The 21,101-nt window shown below is 60.9% G+C and overlaps 2 protein-coding genes across 3 annotated transcripts in view; one reads left to right on the forward strand and one right to left on the reverse strand.

Annotated features, from left to right (window-relative positions):
- The window catches only part of RADIL (Rap associating with DIL domain), a 70,819-nt gene extending 66,496 nt beyond the window's left edge, over positions 1–4,323 (forward strand). The window contains 5 exon segments of the mRNA XM_058569376.1: positions 395–585; positions 772–1,126; positions 2,074–2,213; positions 2,610–2,749; positions 3,258–4,323. Of these exon segments, the coding sequence (XP_058425359.1) occupies positions 395–585; positions 772–1,126; positions 2,074–2,213; positions 2,610–2,749; positions 3,258–3,363 (932 nt within the window). The 3' untranslated portion in view covers positions 3,364–4,323.
- Positions 4,324–7,087: 2,764 nt separating this feature from the next.
- Positions 7,088–18,565, reverse strand: AP5Z1 (adaptor related protein complex 5 subunit zeta 1). 2 transcript variants are annotated; one of them, XM_058569379.1, is made up of 17 exons: positions 18,451–18,565; positions 15,374–15,511; positions 14,922–15,108; positions 14,289–14,433; positions 14,030–14,142; positions 13,341–13,509; positions 12,806–12,946; positions 12,438–12,475; positions 12,190–12,352; positions 11,491–11,669; positions 10,699–10,841; positions 10,248–10,388; positions 9,446–9,557; positions 8,996–9,093; positions 8,274–8,406; positions 7,978–8,192; positions 7,088–7,693 (listed from the first exon to the last, which is right to left on the reverse strand). In XM_058569379.1, the coding sequence occupies exons 1-17, from the start codon at positions 18,489–18,491 to the stop codon at positions 7,423–7,425; spliced, it is 2,427 nt and encodes an 808-aa protein (XP_058425362.1). In that variant the 5' UTR covers positions 18,492–18,565; the 3' UTR covers positions 7,088–7,422. The 2 variants fall into 2 exon arrangements, with proteins under 2 accessions (XP_058425362.1, XP_058425360.1); XM_058569377.1 differs by having other exon boundaries at positions 10,248–10,406.
- Positions 18,566–21,101: the final 2,536 nt, after the last annotated feature.

Below are 21,101 nucleotides of genomic sequence, written 5' to 3' on the forward strand. Positions count from 1 at the left end.
GCCAGTCCTCCTGCCGTCTGGAAGGGGCTCGTGTTCTAGTGCAGAGACCCACGTGCAGATGGGCCGTGTGACCCGTGAGGGGACATAGACAGCATGGGCCCTGGGAGCCCTGGGAGGAGCAGGCATCCGCTCGGGGGTGCGGACATTCCGGCTGAGCAAGCAGGAGTTGCGGGTGGGGCACAAAGCTCCAGACAGCGGGGCCTTGGGCTTTGTCCAGGGTGGTCACTGGGATTCAGAAGGGACGAGGGGACGGTTTTGGTGGTCGCCCTGGCCTGGATCCCCTGCATCTTCTTGGTGGGTCAGTGTGCTTGTCCCTGGGTTCCCACGGCAGGTGGGGGTGGCTGGCCAGCTACCTCCAGGCCAGGCACTCAGGTTGTCCTCACCGCACCCACAGAGGATGTCCTGGAGTCCTATGAAAACCCGCCGCCCATCGTTTTGCCAAGCGAGGGTTTCCAGGTGGATCTGGAAGCCGACTGCCTGGATGACAGCATCTACCAGCACCTTCTCTACATCCGCCACTTTCTGTGGAGCCTGCGGAGCAAGCCCGGCCCTGGCGGGGGCCCCGCCCAGCCGGAGTGCCTTGAGGTACCCGGGTGAGCTGGTCACCGGGTGGACTAGGCACTGCTTCGTGCTCGGGGTCTGGCTGCCACCCTGGGGGAGAAGCGGAGTGAGGGCTCCAGCGGCTCAGGCTCGGCTGCAGACGGCTGGGGTCCCCGGTTCCCCTACCTTCCAGAAGGCTGCTGCCTGAGCCTTCCTCCCTCTCCCCACCAGGGCCTGCACCACACCACCCCTGAGGGGCACCCCGAGGGCCAGAGCTGCCCCCTGGCTTCCAGGGACCTCGCAAGGGGAGCCCGGGATGCCGGCCTGGCGCACCCACTTCCTTCCGATGGGGCTCCCCGGGCACAGGGCCCTCCAGGAAGGCAGCCGGGCCGCGTGAGCCGTGGGGTCCCCCAGGCTGGCCCCCTGCATGTGGACTCCTCGTGCCTGCTCACGCCTCCCAGCACCCCGCTAGGCCTTGAGCCCACTGTCCCCGACTGGCCAGAACCCGGCGGTGGCACCTGTGGGCATTCGCCCCTCGAACGGAGGAGGAATGGGCCAAGTGGCTCCTGGAGTGCTGCTCTGGAAGGTGAGACCTGTCCCTAGGCCTACACCTGCACCCCAGCCCCCAGCCCCTGCTAGCACTGGACAGGTCCCTCTGGGTCATTCCATCTGTGGGGTCCTGGTGCACATTCAGCCTGGGCTTCTAGTACCTGCCACGAATGCCTGCAGCCCTGAACGCCGGAGAGGCTGCAGAGCAGACGGGGAGGGCGCAGGGCGGCTCAGGCCTGGGTGGGTGGCAGGCAGCTGCGTCACACTCAGCCATCTGTGGGACAGGAGAATCGCTCTGCATGGGGTAGAGGAAGGGGTGGCCCGGGTGATGTGCCTTGGGATGTGAGGTCAGGGATCGGCGGGCGGGGTGGGGGGGCCGGCGGGTGGCAACCGGAGCCCTCGGAGGTGAGGGTGGGGGTCTGGGCATGCGTGTGCATGAACATGGTGCGTGTGTGTTGGTGCGTGTCTCTCGTGTGCACGTGTAGCTGGACGGGCTGGAAGGGCAGCAAAGGGCAAAGCAGCCCCGGCCCGCCTGCCCCGGGCGAGGAACTCAGCAGTGCGTCCTGAGCCCCGCGTCCTCAGTGCTCCTGCAGGCGGGGGTCAGCTAGGCAGGGTACCTACTCAGGTGTGCTGGGACTGGCCTCTGAGAGCTGGTAGGAGGTGGCTCCAGACCAGACGGGGCTCTGCCTGAAGCCCTGAGCAGAGCCCGCTTCTCAGCCCCCTGGAAACAGCCAGCCTGTCCTGGGGCAGCCACAGGGGGGACGGAGGTGCCCCTGGGCGCACGAGGGTGTCACCCACAGATGAGCCCGACCCATCACTTCTTCTGCCCCAACCAGCACCTTGCTGGGGCTACGAGAGCACTTTTTCCTCCGGAGCAGCAGCCTAGCGGGGACGTCCCTGGGTCCTGACTCCCCGGACAAGCGCGGGCACCAGCCGCTGCAGCAGGATCTCACCCCGACCGCTGCACTGTTTCTTGCCACCCAGGAGGCTGTGCGGCGCCTGCGGATGAGCCCCCTCCAGTCTCCTCCAGCCTCAGCTCCAGCACCGACGACTTCTGCTACGTGTTCATGGTGGAGCTGGAGCGAGGCCCCTCAGGGCTGGGGATGGGCCTGATGGACGGCATGGTGAGTGCCCCGGCTGCCCACTCCCTGCAGGCCCTGTCTCGCCCTTTCCTCCAAACACAGGCCCACAGCTTGTGTGGTCACCGGGGGAGGACGGTGAGGGGGGCCCATTGAGGGCTTGGGACTGGGGCTTGGGGGGCATCTCTGTGGAATTTGAGAGAAGGGAAAGGCCCCTGGCAGCAGCCGCTTCCCCCAGCCTGCTGTCACCACCTCCATCCTCAGACCTCGGGGTATCTGTCCTGGGCCTGTGGGGACAGTGGTGGTGTCCAGTGCTGTCCTTGCTGATGACCGTATAAGTGAGCCCTGCCTGGGCCAGGCCGGGCCTCTCGGCTGAGGGAGGGGCTGAGGTGGCCCTTGCTGGGGGCGCCCGCGTGTCCTGAGGCCTCTGCTTCTCCCCAGCACACGCCCCTGGGGGCCCCGGGGCTCTACATCCAGACCCTGCTCCCAGGCAGCCCTGCAGCGGCCGACGGCCGCCTGTCTCTGGGAGACCGCATCCTGGAGGTGAACGGCAGCAGCCTGATGGGCGTCAGCTACCTGAGGTACCCTCCGCCCTGGCACCCAGCCTGTGCGGGTCAGCCCGGGGCAGGGCTGCTGCAGGACAGGCCTCGCTCGCTCCTGCCCACCCCGTGAGCGCGTCCGGGCACTACCCCATTTTAGAGATGAGGAAGGGGAGGCACGGCCCTCCAGCCCGGCTCCCTGTGGCCACCAGTCTCCCTTCCCTCCCCTCATTCCGGGGTGGGGGGAGTGGGGGCTCTGGACTGGCAGCACAGGCTGCACCTCGTGGCTCTGTGGTCCCTGACGCTCGGTCACAGCTCAGGGTGCTCAGGGTTGCTGGCTCTAAGCTAGTCTCCTGTAGGAGCACCACACCCGCTCCTGGAGGGAGGGAAGCACGTGATGGCCAGGCCCTCACACACAGCCCTGTCCACTTGGGGCGACAGCTGGGGTGGAGCGTTGGGTTCCCCTCCCGGGGACCTCCCCCGCCCTGCGGCTGGACCCGCACCACGTGAGCTCTTCTATGCCGCCCTCATCCCCTTCACTGGGTTTCAGGGCTGTGGATCTGATCCGACATGGGGGAAAGAAGATGCGGTTTCTGGTTGCCAAGTCTGACGTGGAAACAGCCAAGAAGATCCGCTTCCGCACGCCCCCTCCCTAGGGTGGGCCCCCTACACAGTGGCACCCTGAGGTTTGGCAGGTCCCGCCACCTTCCTACAAGTCGGTCCGCGTGGTGCGTCACCTTCAGGACACGAGCCGCTCCTCCGCCTGTGGATAGTGTACATCTCAGTGTATATTTTATTTATATGACAGACGACAGTCGTTTGTTGTTTGTTACAGAGCTTTATGTTTGGAGATTTTAATGGAGAAGCATAGATTCAATAAACTATCTTTCACATTCTTAGAGAGTGGTGGCGCCATGCCGGCTCCCCGAGGGCCCAGAGGGGCTGCGGGGGCTCTGGGGGCCCTGCTCCCCTGCTGGCCAGGGCAGGAGAGATCCTGGGAGGATGGGAGGGTCATTGTAATGGAGCCAAGGGCTGCTTGGGACACCCCAGGCAGCCCCCGGCTCCCAGGAAAAGGGCTATAGCCTCAGTCAGAGTGTAGTTTGCTCTTAGTGATCACGTGCTCAACATAGTCCTAAGAGAGAGTCTAGAAACCCCCAGAAGGTTATACAGTGAGAGTCTGGACCCACCCTGGTCCCCAGGCCTCACACCCCTCCTGATTGCCTCTCTGATCACTAAAGCTGCAGCTTGGCCCTAATACGAGGCTGGCCGGCCCTAGGCTCTTAATCTGCAGCCCCGGCTGGTGTCCACCTGGTGGCTGTCCCTTCACCCTGGCAGGAGGCCCGCCTCCTTCCCCGTCAGCCAGCTGGCCATGCGCAGGGCCAGGAGCAGGGCCGTGTTGGCGTCACAGTGACGGCAGGGCTCAGACACCTCCACCCTGGGCATCTTCAGCTCTGTGACTCACGTGAGGATGGTGCCCTCATTCTCCTCACAGTGCACATAGCTCATAGCCAGGTTCTGGACCAGGGTTCTCATCTTTGACATGAAAAGAGAGACCCTGGGGACAAGGGGGTCCCAGCCAGTCAGCTGCAGACACACTTCTCATATGGAAAGGGTCCCCTGGAGGCAGGACTCCGAGGTCTGTCCCAACCCGCGGGTCTCATGTAGCTCCACGCTGCCCCCTGGTGGCACACAAGAGGCGCGTGTGGGTCTGCCCTGGGCCTTTGCTATGGTTCAATGTGAGGCACCAGAATTCTGCCACCTTGAAGGGGCCCCCACCACCGAGTTCCCAAAATGCTGGATAAAATGTATTTTTAAAAAAGTCATTTTTGGGCCGGCCCCGTGGCTTAGCGGTTAAGTGCGCGCGCCCCGCTGCTGGCAGCCTGGGTTCGATCCCTGGCGCGCACCGACGCACCGCTTCTCCGGCCATGCTGAGGCCGTGTCCCACATACAGCAACTAGAAGGATGTGCAGCTATGACATACAACTATCTACTGGGGCTTTGGGGAAAAAAAGTAAATAAATAAAATTATAAAAAAAAAAAAGTCATTTTTTTTTAAAGTTGCCTTTCAATTGAGTCAGCCACTTTGGGTGTGTAAGAAAGATTAGCCCTGAGCTAACATCTGTTGCCAATCCTCCTCTTTTTGCTGAGGAAGATTCGCCCTGGGCTAACATCCGTGCCCATCTTCCTCTACTTTATATGTGGGACACCTGCCACAGCATGGCTTGACAAGCAGTGGGTAGGTCCGCACCCGGGATCTGAACCTGCGAACCCTGGGCCGTCAAGGTGGAGCACATGAACATAACCGCTACACCATTGGGCTGGCCCCCAAAAAGTCATTTAAATGTGTGATTGAACCCAAAAGAAAAGAAATCCTTGGACCCCAACATTGAAAAGAGCGAGTTCAGAGAGGCTGGCAGCTGGCCGGAGGCCTGTGGAATTACAGGTCTCAATTCTCCACTCCTCTGCGGTGTGGAGGTGACAGAGCCTCGGCCATCCCAAGCTGTGGGCCAAATGGGGGACCCCGTAACTCCAGAGCTCCCGAAGGGCTGGGCCCCTGAGAAAGGGGAACTAACCAGAGTCACATGTGTGCAGAGCCTGTATGCCGAGCACGCCCGGCACTTCACAAGTGTTAGCACATTCAATGTTCTCACAGTTCTTTGTGGTGGGTGCCGTTACTGTCCCGGTGTTTCAGATGAGGACATGAGCAGGGAGACTGTGGTCTTCTCTATCAGTCAGCATGGCCCTAATAACGCTGTGAGAAAAAACCATGCAACTCGGTGTCTGAAAACAACAGTCATTTACTCTCGCTCAGCCAGGCTGGAACTGGCTCCGCGCTCCAGGGGGATCCAGGCCTGCTCTCTGTGCCCCCAGCCTCGTGGACCCACAGACCGGCTGGGGCACGTTCTCACAGCAATGGCAGGAGGGCAAGCCTGCCTCCGAGCACACGTCCAGCCTGTGGCGTCTGCTGCCCTCCTGACGGCCAAGCCCACGGTCAGTGCGCGGGAGGCCCGCTCCCCCGCTGGATGGCGCACAGCAGGGGTGTGGATGGTACCGTGCCCCTGGGCGGGAGCATGGAGACCCACGATTCCCTCTTGCTCTTGGTAGGACTCAACTACACAGGGTTTGAACTTGGGTAGTTTGACTCTAGACCGAAAGTCGACCCTCACAGGAAACAGGAAGGGAATGTTTCCGGATGGCCTTGGCTCTGCACGAAGCCGGAAGAACAGGGTCCCCTCAAAATCGGTCCACAAACGAGTTCTGACACAGGCTTGGGACCCAACTTACAATCTCCAGATGATATGACAACAGCCCGAGCTAAGCTTAATTGAGAGTAGCCCCCCAGGGATCTGGCACAAGCGATAGGGAATTTTCTCTAGATGAACACACTCAGCCTTGGACTCCAGTCCCAAGGGCCGAGCAGGGTCGGGGTGGGCTGGGGTCCGGGCGTCCGGGGCGCGCGGCGCGGCCGAGGGGCGGCGCGGGGGCTCGCAGGGCCGCCTTGGCCCATCTCGGGAGGGTCAGGGGTCCTTTGGTGCTGCCCACCTCAACGCCCCCTACTCGGCTCCGCGTGCGCGTCACCTGGGCAGAGCATGGGCGACACTCTCCGCCAGGCCGGCCCAGTGGCCTCCTCCGTGGCTGCCGTTTCTCGGGACGTTGGAGGGGGAAACCGCACGGGGGAGCGGCGCGGCGGAGCAGCAGCACCACCTGGTGGTAGGGCCGGTCACCGCGCCGGGCAGCGCTGGTCTACAGGCAGGAAGCGGACCTGAATGGACCGGTGGACGGCAGCGCTGGGGCTGGGGCTGGGGGTACATTTCTTGCCCTTCCAGACTCAGCGGGTCTCCCCTGCCTGGATAATATCAAAGCGACCCGGCTTTGCTCTGGGTAAGGCTCGAGGGGGCGGGTGTCAGGGTCGCCAGGAGCCAACAGGGGGAGCACCCTGCTTGGTTGGCCTGCCTTCTCTCCTAATGGCAGGAGGCTCCAGGCCACCCCACAGGGCCCAGAGCCCCAGGCTGCCCATCTTCAGGGCCTTCAGAAGCACAAGGTGGACTGAAAAAGGCCACTGATGGAATGCGTGTTCCCAGGGGCAGTGGTCAGCTCTGGGAGACACACTCTTCCTTCCTGAACATATACATAGTGATCTGTCACTTCTGGAACATCTGGGACACTGGGGCTGGACTGGGTTCGGCCCTTTACACGTCGCCACCGAGTGGGAAGGCACAGCTGCTGGTGTCTGGCCCGGTGGGGCGAGGGCCCCTTATGTCCCCACGGCCTGCTGTCCTGGCCCAGCAGCACTAGGGGGCTGCCCGCTGGGCTCCCCCACCCCCGGCCCTCTCCCCTGGGCGAAGGGAAAGGGAATAGACCCTGCCTGGTTCACACAGATACTTGTTAAAGGGGTTTATTTTTGCCATACCTGTTCTGACCCCTAACTGCCCCCAAATAAGGACCAGCAGGGCACAGAGCAGGCAGCTCCCGTCCAGCCCCAAAGTGGCTAAGCCAGGAGTCACAGCTGTCCCACCACACAGCTCAGCATGTCCCGGGAGAAAGGCTTGAGAGAGACAAACACCCAAAGGGTGTGAACGTGAAGCCCTGCCCAGCGTGAGGGACCGAGAGCCCCCGGGGCTCCTCCCTGGGACTCACGCCCTCCTCACTTCCTCTCTGATCACTAAGCCAAGGCTTGACCCTAATACAGGCTCTTAATCCTGGTGGCCGTCCCTTCACCCTGGCAGGAGGCCCGCCTCCCTCTCCGCCAGCCGGCTGACTGTGCGCAGGGCCAGGGGCAGGGCCGTGTTGGTGTCGCGGTGATAGCGGGGCTCGGACACCTCTGCGCTGGGTGTGAGCACAAACTGCGCCACGCTGGGCATCTTCAACAGGTTCAGCAGCTCGGTGGCCCGCGTGCGGACGGCGCCCGCATCCTCCTCACAGTGCAGGGAGCTCGTGGCCGGGCTCTGGGCCAGCGTCCTCATCTTTGACAGGAACAGAGAGACCCTGGGGACAAGAGAGTCCCAGCCAGTCCGCTGCAGGTGCACCCCTCACGTGGAAAGGGGTCTCGTGGAGGGGCCCAGCCCCCGAGGCACCCAGCTAGGGTGGCCTTAGCTCAGAGAAATGGGGTGGCAGTGCCGACAGCCCCGGCCGCCTGCACCCAACCAGAACCGCGTGCCGCTGACCCTGCGTCCAGACACCCGGATAGGGTCACACAGGGCAGACTCCGGAGCCACTGTGCTCTCCCCATGGGAAGCCCACAGGTTCCCCCTCCCACCCCTAACCAGTACCTGGGGATCAGATCCTGGCTCCGGGAGGCCAGCTTGGTCAGCGTGGTCATGAGCACGGTGATGACCTGGGGTGGACACTTGGGCAGGGCAGCAGAGGGGCGGGACTGGGTGACCTCGAACAGCAAGGCCTCCAGGCCTTCAAAGAACTTGTTGATCTGCTCCACAGTGCACCGCCGGTCCCAGGACACCGACAGGTACTCGCCAATGGCCCACACCTGGAGAGGCATGGCGCCTCAGCCCCCATCCCGGCGCTCGGGTGTTGGGAGAGGGACGGGCGGTGCGTGGGCTAGCCTTACCACGGCGGTCAGCATGCTCCCCGGGCCGCAGATGCCGCTCCCGCTCCCCACAAATTCCAGGAGCTCCTTCGCCAGCTCGACCACCAGGGAGGGGTGCAGCTTGCACAGGACCAGGAACTGGGAGCTCAGCACCCTGCCAGAGAGGGCGCTCGCGGGCTGCGGCTGGCCCCTCGCCACCCCAGACCCATGGTCCCCCATCTAGCGCCAGAGCCAGGGGTGGACGGGAAAGCATCTGAGCACCAGGTGAGGTAAAGACAGTTTGGCCCCTAAAGGAACCTATCGCCCCCTGGGGAGGAGACTGGGACCGGCTCTGGTCCTTGGTCCAGGGCTTGAGAGGCGAGCGGGGACAAGCCTGCAGGTATCAGGCCCGCAGAAAGGGGCACAGTCAGTCTGGAAACTACTGTAGAAGAGGGACTTGGGCCAGCGCTGAAGATAGCTTGGGAGAGGAGGGAAGGACACGGGAACATTCTGGATTGGGGACAGAGGGATCTGTGCAGCGACACAGGAAGTGCTGGGCTGGGCCTGGGGATGACACCAGAGAGCAGGATGTGAACTGCTGAGGGCAGCCCAGAAGAAGGGCCGAGGGCACCGTAGCGACCGAAGGGAGAAAGCGGGGGCTCGAAGCTGTGCCGAGCCAAGTGTGGGCTCAGTGAAACCTCTGGGCCTGAGGCCGTCGTGCTGCAGGAGGGAGGAGGCCTCGCAGGACGACAGGAGGGACCCACCTGTGCACGCGGGCTTCGTACTGCGGGACCTGGTAGAGCGAGTTGCTCCTCTCCAAGAGCAGCAGCACCAGCTGGTTGGTCAGAGCCCCGTTGGCGAACTGGGGCCAGAGCGAGAGGCGAGGCAGGCTCAGTCCAGCCCAGCCGACACCACCTTCGGCCACACCTACTCTGGTCCCGGCTGTGTCTGCCCACCCGGGGGCCACTCACACGCCCCTGTTCTGGGGGGTTGGGGGCAGCTAGAGGGAGGGACAGGACCCTAGCCAGGGCTGGCATGTGCAGCCCTTTCCCCTGGGACTCTCAGGGATCCTCAGCAGGATTAACCTTCGTGCCACTGAGGAAGCTGAGGCTCTGCGAAGGGCAAGGGCGGGGCCGCGGTGCTGGCTCCGGCCGCCCCTCTGCCTGGGTGCGTGTGAGGCCCCAGGGAACGCGGGATCTGGGAAGCGGGCTCACCTGGGTCACCGCCGAGAAGAACACCTGGAGCAGGGTGGGCACCGCCTCGGCGCACTGCACCACCCGGGCACAGCTGGCCATGGGCTGCAGCAGCTGGTGGAGGGGCGCTAACCTGGGGGACACAGCGCAGCACCCTGAGCGCCTGCCCGCTCCCCCGGCCCAGCCGGCGCCCACAGACACACTGTGACCACGAGGACTGTGTAAGCCTGCAGGCCGGGGCCGCAGGAAGAGGGAGGGGTCGTCGTGCCACGGCCTGGACTGAGCTTGGACGCCGCCTGCACTGCCCCCATCGGAAGAGGCTGTCCTGTCACCATGCACACCTCGTGCTGCCAAGCCTTGCTCCCGTCACCAGCCGCTCGATCCTCAGCACGGCCCTGCTTCTACAGGACACAGGGAGGGCTGGCACAGGGTGAGCTGCCAGGGGTCTGGGGTCGGGAGGCCTGTTCCAGTCCTGCCCTCCCTCTCCTAGGGTGTGCTAAGCCTTAGTTTCTCCACCTGCAGAATGGAGTCAGCACGGCGCCTACCTCACAGGGTGATGAGGACTGAGTCAGGTAACAGAGAGCTGAGCACAAGTCCAGTGCCTGCGTGGTGGGGGTGACCGAGGCTGTCCCTCCAGGTCAGCAGGTGCAAGGCCCGGGGGTGGCCACCAGGGCCCGGCTGCCCTTGGAACCTGGGAACGGGCTCCAGCCACACAGTCATGTCCCAAGGTCTCAGGGTGCTCTCGAGCCCTGAAAGGGGCCGTGGGGCCTGGGACGCCCAGCAGCCAGCCCACCCCAGGGGTCGCCACCCGAGCGGCCCCCACCTCTCTGTGGTCCCGCTGGCCTGGGCACGCAGCAGGTGCTGGAAGAGACCCTGGAACCGCAGGTCCCGGAAGCCCTCCAGGCAGCCGGGGGTCCTGAGCGAGGCATCCCAGAGCGGCCTCTCGGACGTAGCCGGCGATGACCTGTGAGCAGACAGACACCTGAGGCCGGACCCAGACGTGGGCTCCGGACACAGGCCAACCGAGGCCCGACTCAGCCCTGCCCTCACAGGCACCCCCTGGCCGGGGAGACACGAGCCGTTGTCATGATAACATCATGGTGCCCTGACCCGGTGATGAGCCCCAGGGTGACGGGAAGGGCCTGGGGGTCTGGCACCTGCAGGGCGGGGCAGGGGAGGGGGACACGGAGGGAACGGTGAGGAGAGGGCTGGGTGTGCACGACCAGGCAGGGCTGGCAGTGGGCCCCGAGGGCAGGCGGCGCCCTGGGGTGCACCTGAGCTGCAGGTCCAGGGCCGCGGTCAGACAAGGTAGGTCCAGCAGCGCATGCAGCATCTCCACCGCTGTGCCGGCATCAACCAGTGACGGGAGAAGCGCCACAAACTCGGAGGTGAGGGGCGGGCTGTGCCAGGCCAGGAACTGCAGGGACAAGCAGGGCAGCTCAGCTGGGATCCAGGAGGGCGTCTGTGGGGCGAGGGGCCGGCCGCAGAGGGAGAAAGCCAGCCACGGCCTCACGGCTGCCCCCACAGGCGTGCTGCCATAGGGCAGGGGCGTCTGCATTCGTCCCTCCCCCTTGTCATGCTTCACTGTGACCCAGGAGTCCAAAAAGACTCCCTTGCTTTCAGGACTGAGTCTCCAATTGATTTTGAAAAGGCCAGGCAGTGACGTGCCAGTCACCAAAGATAGATCAAAAGCCACCAGCACCAGAGCGCTGAACACACCAGGCAAGGCTCCCAGGTGGAGATCCGAGGATGCTGCAATCTGTACAGACTGTATGGGGACCGACCCACCGTCAGGCCTGACTAGGCCTTCCCGAGAGGACGGGCAGCAGGCCTCCTCTGACGGCGACGCTGTCCATACGTGACGTATGGACACCCAGGGCCACCCCGCACCTCACCCTCCACCCTGCAGTCCAGGCCACCTCCCCTGAGGCCCGGGAGCCGCCAGGCCTTGCAGTCACAGCCAGGACTCGCCTGGAGGCCCATGGGCAGAGGGGAGAGCCCAGGGCCCCGCGCTCCCTGCCCCAGCCCCCCAGCCCCCGCCCTGGCTCCAGGATGGCCGAGCATGCCTTGAAGAGGTTAGGGAAGCTCAGTTTGAGAATGCCGAGGCTCCTGCCGAACAGGGGGAGGTTGTCCCTGCAGAACTGGACGAACTCGAAGGCCAGCATGGGGCTGTGGAAGAGCTCAGCAGGGACCCTGGTGAATAGGTGCTGGTAGACAGCTTCCGAGTCCACGGCGGCGGCCTCCCCTGAGAGGCACAGGGTGGGTCAGGGCAGAAGGCCTGCACTCGGCACGAGAACCCTCTGCTGCTGGGTGGGGCCCCTCAGCCTCAGGCCAGGCCTCCACGGCCGTGTGTGTCTCCAGGACACCAACGGCTCCGAGACGTCCATCTGTACAGGAAAACCTAGCTGAATATATTCAGCGCCTCCCAAGTGTCTCCAGCCACAGACCAACCCTCTGAGCCACACGATGCGGAACGTTCTCAGGAAAGGCCTGGTTTCACAGCACCTTCCAGGAAACTTGCATGAACTCTCATGAAGAGAGTTCTGAGACTGACATAAAGTGGATGACATTTTAATTCACTATGTAAATGCATTTAAAAACTACCACCACCCAGTGCAAATGGTCCGTCACGGCAATGCCGTTTGCCCAACAGGGAGGAGGAGAGCCACGTGAAGAGAAAGCCACCCTAACCATGACCTGCGCGGCTCTCCCCGGGAGCCCGGCCGGCCCCCGCCCCAGGAGCCCGCGCTGAGGTGGAAGCTCACCGTGGGTCAGGAAGAACTGGGCGACGGGCAGCAGCGCCCGCACGCACGCCGGATCCCCACACAGCCGCACCTGCAGGGCCTTCAGGCAGGAGAGGGTGCGGTACAGGAAGGACGGGTCCTGCCTGCAGAGCACGTCCAGCACCAGCACGGCCTCCACCAGGCACTGTGGGGACACCCGGGCCACTCAGAGGAGACGGGCGGGGGCCCCACCATGCCCCCTGCTTGCCCCCCCAACCCCGGGCACTTACAGCTTTCTGCAGGTCAGAGTCCCCCTTCCTCAGGGCTCCTGGGGGAAGGAAGAAAGTCAACTAGTCTCTGTTTCAGCATCAAAACAGCCGAACGAGAAGGTGCACTGTGTTCTGGAAGCTCAAGGAGAGACCCGACAACTGGGAGCAGAGGGACAGGATGGGGCCAGCAGAGAGCCACCCCCCAGGGGAGACGTGAGGTTGGGACTGATGCCTGGTGGGCTGGGGACGCAGCCCTGAGGAGCCAGGATGGGTTCTGTCCACAGCCAAGCTCTCGGGGGTGATGCCTGGACACAGAAGCCCCCAGGGAGCAGTGAGGGAAAGAGCAGCGGCCGAGGCAGCATGGCGCGGAGGGACAGCCCAGGACTCACGGCGGTTGCTCTGCTCAATGAGGCGCTGGCAGTACTCGAAGGCCTTCTCCCGCAGCCGCTCCTGGGGGGAAAGCAGGCGGCTGGCGGTGGAGGCGGCTGAGAGCACCGACAGGGTGGAGCCCTCCAGCTCCGACTTATCGTCTGGAAGAGAGGACAGGCGCTTAGCAGGAGGAGGGGCTGCTCCACCCCTGGGGCCCTAGAGGACCGACTGGCCTGTCCTGAGGGTGTGAAGTGAGCTGCCGTCACAGACGACACGGCACTGGGCCCACGCCCAGCCCGGCCACTGTCACCCTCACCAGACGCCCTCAGTGCAGTCAGGTTCCCCTCCCCGCCCCCGGGAGTCCAGACGGTCTAAACCGCTGGTGGGCTTGCAAAGGGGGAGTTTGGTGAAGCTGTCTCAATAACCTTGTGACATCTGCCCTAAATGATCACTCTGGCATCTCTGACACGTCTGGGAGGGGCCTCCTGGCGTCTAGTGGCTCAGCCAAGGCAGCACTGTCACCCAGGGGCACCCTGGGTCCCACCCGCGTCCCACCTGCGTCGGGGGTGCCGGGGCCGTCGGGGCCACTGTGCAGCAGCCATGCCCGCAGCATGGAGAAGGCCTGCACGTTCAGCCACTGGTCCTCTGTGAAGTGCTGGCCGGTGGACAGCACCGTGAAGAAATCTGTGGCCACCGCCCCGTCCACCTCGGTGACAGGGCCTGGCTGCAGGAGGCAAGGAGGGACAGGGCTGCTGCAGGGCCCCTGGGCTGCAGAGGGCGCAGGCGGCCCCTGGGCTGGGGGCTGAGGCTGAGAAAGGCCGCGGGTCTGCCAGGTATTCGGGGGGGTGGAGAAGAGGCTGCGTGGGATCGGGAGCCATTGCCCCACCCTGTCCTCACACCAAACTGGTCGTCCACACTCTTCTAGAACTAGGGGGCACCCGCCCTTTGTAAGATGCGTGAATGCTGGCATTTGAGTTAAGAATATGGCCCTCTGTCAGATGAGTGATGCCACCAACAAGTTCCAGACCTCAACAGGCACAGTGTCACGGGCTATGGGGCTGTGACCCCGTGTGACCCAAAGCACCTCCCCCTGCCCCACTGAGTGGAAACAGGAAGGAGGGATCATTCTGGAACCAGGGCAGGTGGAAGGACAGGAGGAGTGGACAGGACCCTGCAGGCAAGGCTGGCCAGGGCGGCCCAGGGGCGCCCAGGGACGGGCGTGCTGAGAGCGTCCCCAGCCTCACCTGCCGGCCTCTGGGCGTGGAGAAGAAGCCGCCAGAGGAGTGTGCCACCCCTTGCTGGACGCTGGCATAGCGGAGCCAGTCCACCAGGCGCTTGTTGAGCAGGTTAGCCTGGTCTAGTGCGGGGGGAGGGAATGACACCGTGGGAAAGCAGTTCAATCCCCCAGACTCTCCCGACAGAGTCCACACCCTCGGGCCTCCCCGAGTGGGCGCTCGTCTCCTTTGGGAGCCACCCACACAGCCCCTCAGGAAGGGCGAATACCTTCGTGGAGGGTGCCCGGGGCGAGGCCGACGACCTTCGTCACGACCGGGAGGAGGTGCCTCAGACTGGGCCCCTCTGGCTGTCGGCTCTCGAGGACTTTGCAGACGCGCTGGCCCACGCTCCTGACCTCCTGCTTTCTGTCACCCTGCAAACCAAACACAAGCGGAATGCAAAGCACTGACTTGTCCGAGGGCCTGAGCAACAGGTCATTCCGTCAGAAATATCTGGAAAGGGGACTGCCAAACTCTGAAGGCTGCCGCTCTATTAGTGTCATTAATGCATAATGCCACCTCATACAGACACCTAGGAATGTCACCACAGCAGTCCAGGCCCTGCGGCCTGAGTGAGCCTTCACAGAGTCCTGGCTACTTCCCTAGGAACGAGGGGGAAGATGGAGAACAGAGAGATGGAGGAGGCAGGTGTTGCTGCTTGTTCCAGAAGCATCCGAGCACCAGGTGTCCTGGCACAGCCGAGGCCGCCATAAAAACTGTCAAATGGAAGGGGAAGCCAAGCTGAGCCTGCCCATGCGGCAAGTCGGCGCCCTCGTGGGGACCACGGACCAGCCTGCTGGTTCTCTGAGGCCCCAGGGCCGCCAAGGGCAGGTAGCCGACCAGACGGTGACAGTCACGTTACCTGGGCCAAGAGCACAGAGGCCACCAGGCTCAGCTGCCGCGTGTTCTGGACGTGGTCACAGGACAGGCTCAGGCTGTCGGAGGGTGACCTCTCTCTCAAGATGGCGGCGCAGAGAAGCTGGAGCTGTTCAGGGCACGTGGGCGAGCAGAGGGTGGTCTGCAGCAGGTCCACACACGTCTTCTCCAGCCTGGGACGGCAAGGCCACGGCGGGCGGCACGTCACACCACCGCCAGAGCACCCGGCTCCCAGGCTCCCAGTCGCGCCCCTCTCAGCCCAGAGAGGCGGCCCGGGGCCCTTCGGCAGGCGGAGAGAGCTTTTCATATTTGAGGACCTTTAGCGCTGGTTTAAGTGGACACAGACTCAGACGCCACAGGGACGTTTGCGCCCACCTGCCAGGCGCTGACAAGGTGCCCCCCCCGGGCCTGTCATACCCCAAAGATGATCCCACTCACTTCCTGCTATATTTCGTGGCCGAGACGATGAGGAAGAGCCTCTGCAGGGCGTCAACGGCATCGGGCCCCAAGTCCTCCTCCTGCAGCAGCTTACAGACCCGGCAACAGAACTTCTTCAGTTCCTCATCCTGGATCTCCCTAAGCAAAGAAGACCATGTCAGCAACCTGGCATTGAGAGACCCAGCCGAGGGATCCAGAAATGTCGCCCTGAGCTGTGACAGAATGCCTCTCGGGCTGGGGGAACATCCCTACCGAGCAGAGAAACCTGGGGGTCGTGGGAAGTGATTCCACCACCCCACGACATCTCATGTGATAGATCTGCTGACTGGCTCCCAACCCACTTCCTCTCTCCCTGGGATTCAGGATCCATGGAGCCATTCCCCTCCCCTGCCGGGCAGGGCTGTCGGGGAGACCATCACCCCAATAGTTTACTACCACACACCTCATTAACAGAGACTCCACGCTTGGATTCTGTTACTCCAGGAGCAGAACTAAAACTGACTGATTTTAGGACTCTCACTCAAAAGTAACAGAAATTTAGTCTAAAGTAAGTTGCTTTTCAAGATTCCTTCAGTGAGCCTTTCACTTCTGGGAACAAGAGTCAAATCTTACATATTAAAGGCCAAATATTATCACACATTGTAAAGTAAGCCTATTATAGTTTCTTACTCTAACACTTAATTTGCTTAATTAAAAAATGTATCTATTGAGCATTGACAACAGGTAAGATATTGAACAAAGTCTCAAAACGGAAACCTGGTTTTAGGCTTCTATTTCAGTCCAAAAGCCAAGAAAAGGTAACATGCCGATAACTCGCTGTTCTAGGGACCTCTGGGGGCTCTGGGAGAAGGGCCCCCCATGCAGCCGTGTCCTCACCCACCCTCCCCAAGCTGTGGCTGAAGTCCACTAAACCCATTCTGGACCGCTCGGATGCTTGAGCTCGGGAATCTGGAATTTTGAACCGAGAGACAGGGCGTCCCCAGCCCTGGGGCTGAGGAGAGGGTTCGGTGAACATCTGGAGCTGGGGGCCTGGGGTGGCTTCCTGTGTTTCCTCTTCTCACTTGAAGGCCGGCAGATAATCCCAGTGAATTCCCCGCCACTCCTCAACACTGCCACGGCCCCTCTACGGTCTGCATTGTTTTACTTAATCTAGCCAGAGTTGGGTCCAGTCACCCACAAACTAAAGAACAGGCACACGTGGGATGAGGAGAAGGACACAGAGAGACAAGAGGCCAGGTCCGAGACTGAGGGAGGAGCTACCAGACTGTCTCGCAATTATAATGGAGAATCTTTCCCAGAATGGTGGGCCTCCTCATCCCAAATTAATCCCTTCCAGTAAACTCTCCAAATCACAGGATTCTTCCTAAAAGGCCAATCTGCTCAAACCCTTAGCTTTCAAACCCAAACTCCTACAGATGCCAACAATCTTACAAGGCCCGGCCCTCCTTACTTCTCCAAGAGCCGACAAGTCCTGTTTCTCTTGCTTCTGACCCTTCGCAAGGACCCTCTACCTGAAATACTCTTGACTTCTTCTCTCACTGGTTAACGCCTCACTCGTTCTCTGAGCTTCTCATTAGTTGTCTCATCCTTCTGGAAACCTCCCCTGACCTTGCTGCACCCCCTGCCCCCAACTTTCTTCACTTATTCTTCAGCGTAAAAGAGATGCTTCTGATAACTTCTTCCACGCTTGCTTTCCATCTCTGAAAAATTTAGAGAAACTAAAATTCACTCCAAATCCTAACTCCCAAACCTTACCAATTTATTTTAAAGTGCCACCAAAAATCACAGGCTTAATTAACATAAGATATATAGAAACACTAGTAAAACCTAACTGATAGTTGTTAACTTTCCTCAAATCGTAACAGAGAAATTGCATAACTCATACATTTTACTTATGGATATTTAACCATACCCTATCCTCAATCCACCCAAGACAGAGAGACAAAGAAATAAGAAGTGAAATATTGCGGGCTATTCCTTCTGCCTTTCATTCTAGGAATTTATGACCTTGAGTGGAAGGTGAGTTGGGAGAGGCGAACCCAATGAAGCTCTGAGCGGGTCTCAGTTGTGCAAGAACTTTGGGGTGAGCATGTCGCATGTTGAGTGAGATGCTAGGATTTAAAGATACCTATTTTTTCATTTAATACAGTCGCTAAATTCAAGTGAACTTGGAATACTGGAACTTGAATATTGGAATATATATCCAATATGGAAAGACAGAAAGTGTTGGACTTTTTGGAAGATGGTGCTGCAAATCCACAAAACACCTTCCTAACAGACTTTCAAGGGTTATTTTGACTATAAAAGATTTTTGCCCTGTTCACAGACTTTAGACCCTAATCTGCATTCAAGATCTTGCTTCACTATAATCACAGCAGCCGCAACCATCCTATTCTTTCCCACCAACAGCTCTGAATCCAGTTTTTTGGTTTTTAAAGTTTACCAGGGGCTTGTGGTTGTGGCTGCATTTTCTTCTTTTAAACAAGTAGCATCAAGTCTTAGACAGTCTGATGGACTGTGGGGTTTTGGTCCTAGCCTACATTCCTTCTCCCATGACTGGTTAGTAGGTGAGGAAGGGGCTACCGACTAGTTAGGGGAGTCCCGAGCCAGCTATAGGCCAGAAGCCCATTCAACGCATCAGCAGAAGAGCGATTTTTCTAAATCACAAGATCCTCCCATGGCCCCCAAAGCCCTCGGGAGGTTCAAACTCTTGAGCCTGGCACACACAGCTTGCCATGGCTCAATCCAACAAGCTCTCCAGCCTCTCTGTAGCTTTGCCCTCTTGACCCTGAAGCCACTGACAGCTTCTGGATACCCCGCTTCCTGCCTTTGGCCAACCAACCAGCCGGTCCCACCCCCCTTCATTTCCACTCATCCTCAGGGCGCTGCTCCGGCGCCACCTCCTCCGGGGACCAGCTCGACCCTCCCCGGGCCTCCTCCCCCCGTGCTTGGCCGGCGTGGCCTCCCTATTCCTCGGGTCTCCAGAGCTGGTCCCGGCGGGCACCTCCGAGCCGCCGCCGCGCCCGAGCCCCGCCCTCAGATCACCACTAGGCGCGCCCAGGGACCGGCCGGGGCACCTGGCCTGGCGGAGCAGACTCTCCGCCCCCGCCGTGAACATCCCGCAGCCGCCGGCACCACTCCGAGACACAACCCGCGCGCTCCGCCGCTCCGACTCCAGGAGCCGGGCCCTCAGTCTCGCCGGCTTCCGGGTCGCGTCACGTGCCGCGTCACGTGGGCAGAGCGGACGGGCAGCCGACCAATGGGCTTTGGCGGAGCTTCTCGGGGGCGGGGACGTCAGCGCTCAGGCCGCTGGGCCGGGTGGGCTCCCGGTCGCCTTCCGGCACCGCGGGACTCGGCGAGCTCCTGATGGACGCCGCTCCCGGGCTGTCACCGGGCTCAGCGCCGTGCCCCCAGCTCTCGGTTGTTTCATCACCAGGTCCGTCGGTGCGGGTCCTGTGATCAAGTCCGACCTGAAAGTATTACAGACTCCGCGGCTGGGGGCTGGGTCCTGTCCAGCGGTTTGCAGGGAACAGCTGCAGCTCTTAGTTTTAAATTGTGGTTGTTTTTTTAAAGCTCCCATTTATTTAGCACCTCTCATAGGCGGTATCTGCTACTTTAAAAAATCTTGTGGTCGTGGGCTAGGTCAGTCAGTACAGCATGAGACTCTTAAAAAAAATCTTATTTAATCCCCCCCATAACCACAGGCCGTGGGTATCTGTTTTACAGTTGAGGCGACAGGCTGAGAGAGGGAAAGTTAATTTCTAGTAATTCTAGAAGATTGTCGGCCACAGTATTTCCACCCTGCAGACTGCGTGGGGACACAGGGCCATGCTTGGGCAGTGAGAATCCAGCGTGAGAATGCCGTTTCATCCTAAACTGGGCGACTCTTATAGGAGGAAGACCTCTGAGGGACTGGAGCCTGAGATGAGCCCGAGGGTGGCAGACCGAGAGGTGGGGAGGGTAGGCCTAGGCTGAGGTACTCATGGCAGCATGCAGTACTGCAGCGTCAGTGCACCTGGGCGGGAACCTGGTGTCTGGCAGCAGGATGGAGACTGGATGGGCTGGTGCAGACAGTGGTCCAGGAGAGAGAGAGAGGGAGGTTGTGGAGCTGGGTAAAGGCCACGAGGATGGAGAAGTAGGCAGATTTGGTAACCATTCAGGGGCAGGATTTGTAGGACCTGGATTGGATTTGGGGGCGGGAGGAACAGGGAAAAATCCAAGGCAACAGTGGGTTTCTGGCTTACCAGGTGGTGCGGTTCACTTAGCATTGCGGCAGGAGAGGATGAGGAAGTTTGTGGAGTCATTCATTCAATGAACAAGCAATGACTGAGTCCCTACGCAGTGCGAGGCAGTGTTTAGGTTCTGGGAAGAGTGAACAGGGGAGGCCAAGTCTCCGCCCTCACAGAATTTACAGCCAACAAGGGCGACAGTTATCAAATATACAAACATACACATAAGCCTCTCGTGGTAAATGCTATGAAAGAAGATAAAGCAGAGCAAGAGGAGTGCAGCGGGAGAGTTGGGTGTTCTTCAGATGGGCGGGTCAGGGCAGCCTCAGAGGGATAAAGAGAAGACACCTGAATGGAGAACAGGAAGGGGACGGAGGGAGGACAGGCTAGGCACCCAACAGCGGGAATTCTGGACTCGGTGGTTCTGAGATGCCCTTATAGCGCCCAAGTGGAGATGCTGAAGGCGACCGGTGCTGAGGATGAAGAGATGGGGGCCAGCGGTGGTGAGCGAGGCCATGACAGTGCTCCTGCCCCGCAAGCACGTGAGTGAGGTGCCCACGCCCGCCAGGAACTGGAGGGTGAAGAGGAAAGGAAATGACAAAGGCAGCTGGCTACGGGCAGTCTCTGTGGAGAGCCTGCTGCCCGCTAAGCACTGGACATCAGCGCTCTCTGACCTGGGGGACAGCTCTGAGGAGAGTTTTATTACCATTTGAAGGATGAGTTGACTGAAGCTAGAAAAGTGGTTAAGGTGCCCAAGGTCACACACCTGTAAAGGGGGGAGGGATCTGAACCAGCAGTTGGACTCCAGGTCAGTGCTTGTAGCTACTCTGTCCACTGCCTGCTGAGGAATGACCAGAGAAGCGGCAAGAAGTCTAGGTTCCAGAGGCCGAGATGCAGAGGCAGAGCTGCTGAGAGGCCGTGTGAGGTCAGCACTGACTGCGCACAGCCTCAGCTGGTGGCCACTCAGGAGACGGAAAGCCCTCAGGTATTAGAAGATTCCCCGTAAAGAACTGCCAAGCAGGTATTGAAGAATTGCGAGGGAGCAGGGAGCAGCAACTCCTCCTAGTGGTGAGGGAACAGAGGGAAGAGGGTAGAATTATTAAAACTTAGGAGCTTGGTGGAGGGGTCCCACGGAGCTGAAACAGCCCTTGAGGAGGCACAACACGGCTGGCACGTGGCTGGCCCTGGCTGGGCTGGAAGCACTGACTGCAGCCAGCCGCTGGGGCCAGAACGTTTGCTGCAGAAAGTTGCCGAGAACAGGAAGCCTCTTCCTGCCTTCCAGTCCCCTCTAGCGCCCTGTGTCAGCCAGCCTGACAGGGAGGAACTGGCAAAGCATAGACAGGTTTGCAGAGCGCCAGCCCCGGAACCACAAACACAGAGCAGAGAAAACTGGGTCTGAAGCTACCACAGCAGCTTCACCACGACATGTGGTTTTGGTGGGAGTTTGCTGGTTTACTTGAGCCATGGCATAGAAATCAAATTCAACGTGACTACGTTTA

This window comes from Diceros bicornis, chromosome 26, assembly GCF_020826845.1.
Source record: "Diceros bicornis minor isolate mBicDic1 chromosome 26, mDicBic1.mat.cur, whole genome shotgun sequence".
NCBI lineage: Eukaryota > Metazoa > Chordata > Mammalia > Perissodactyla > Rhinocerotidae > Diceros > Diceros bicornis.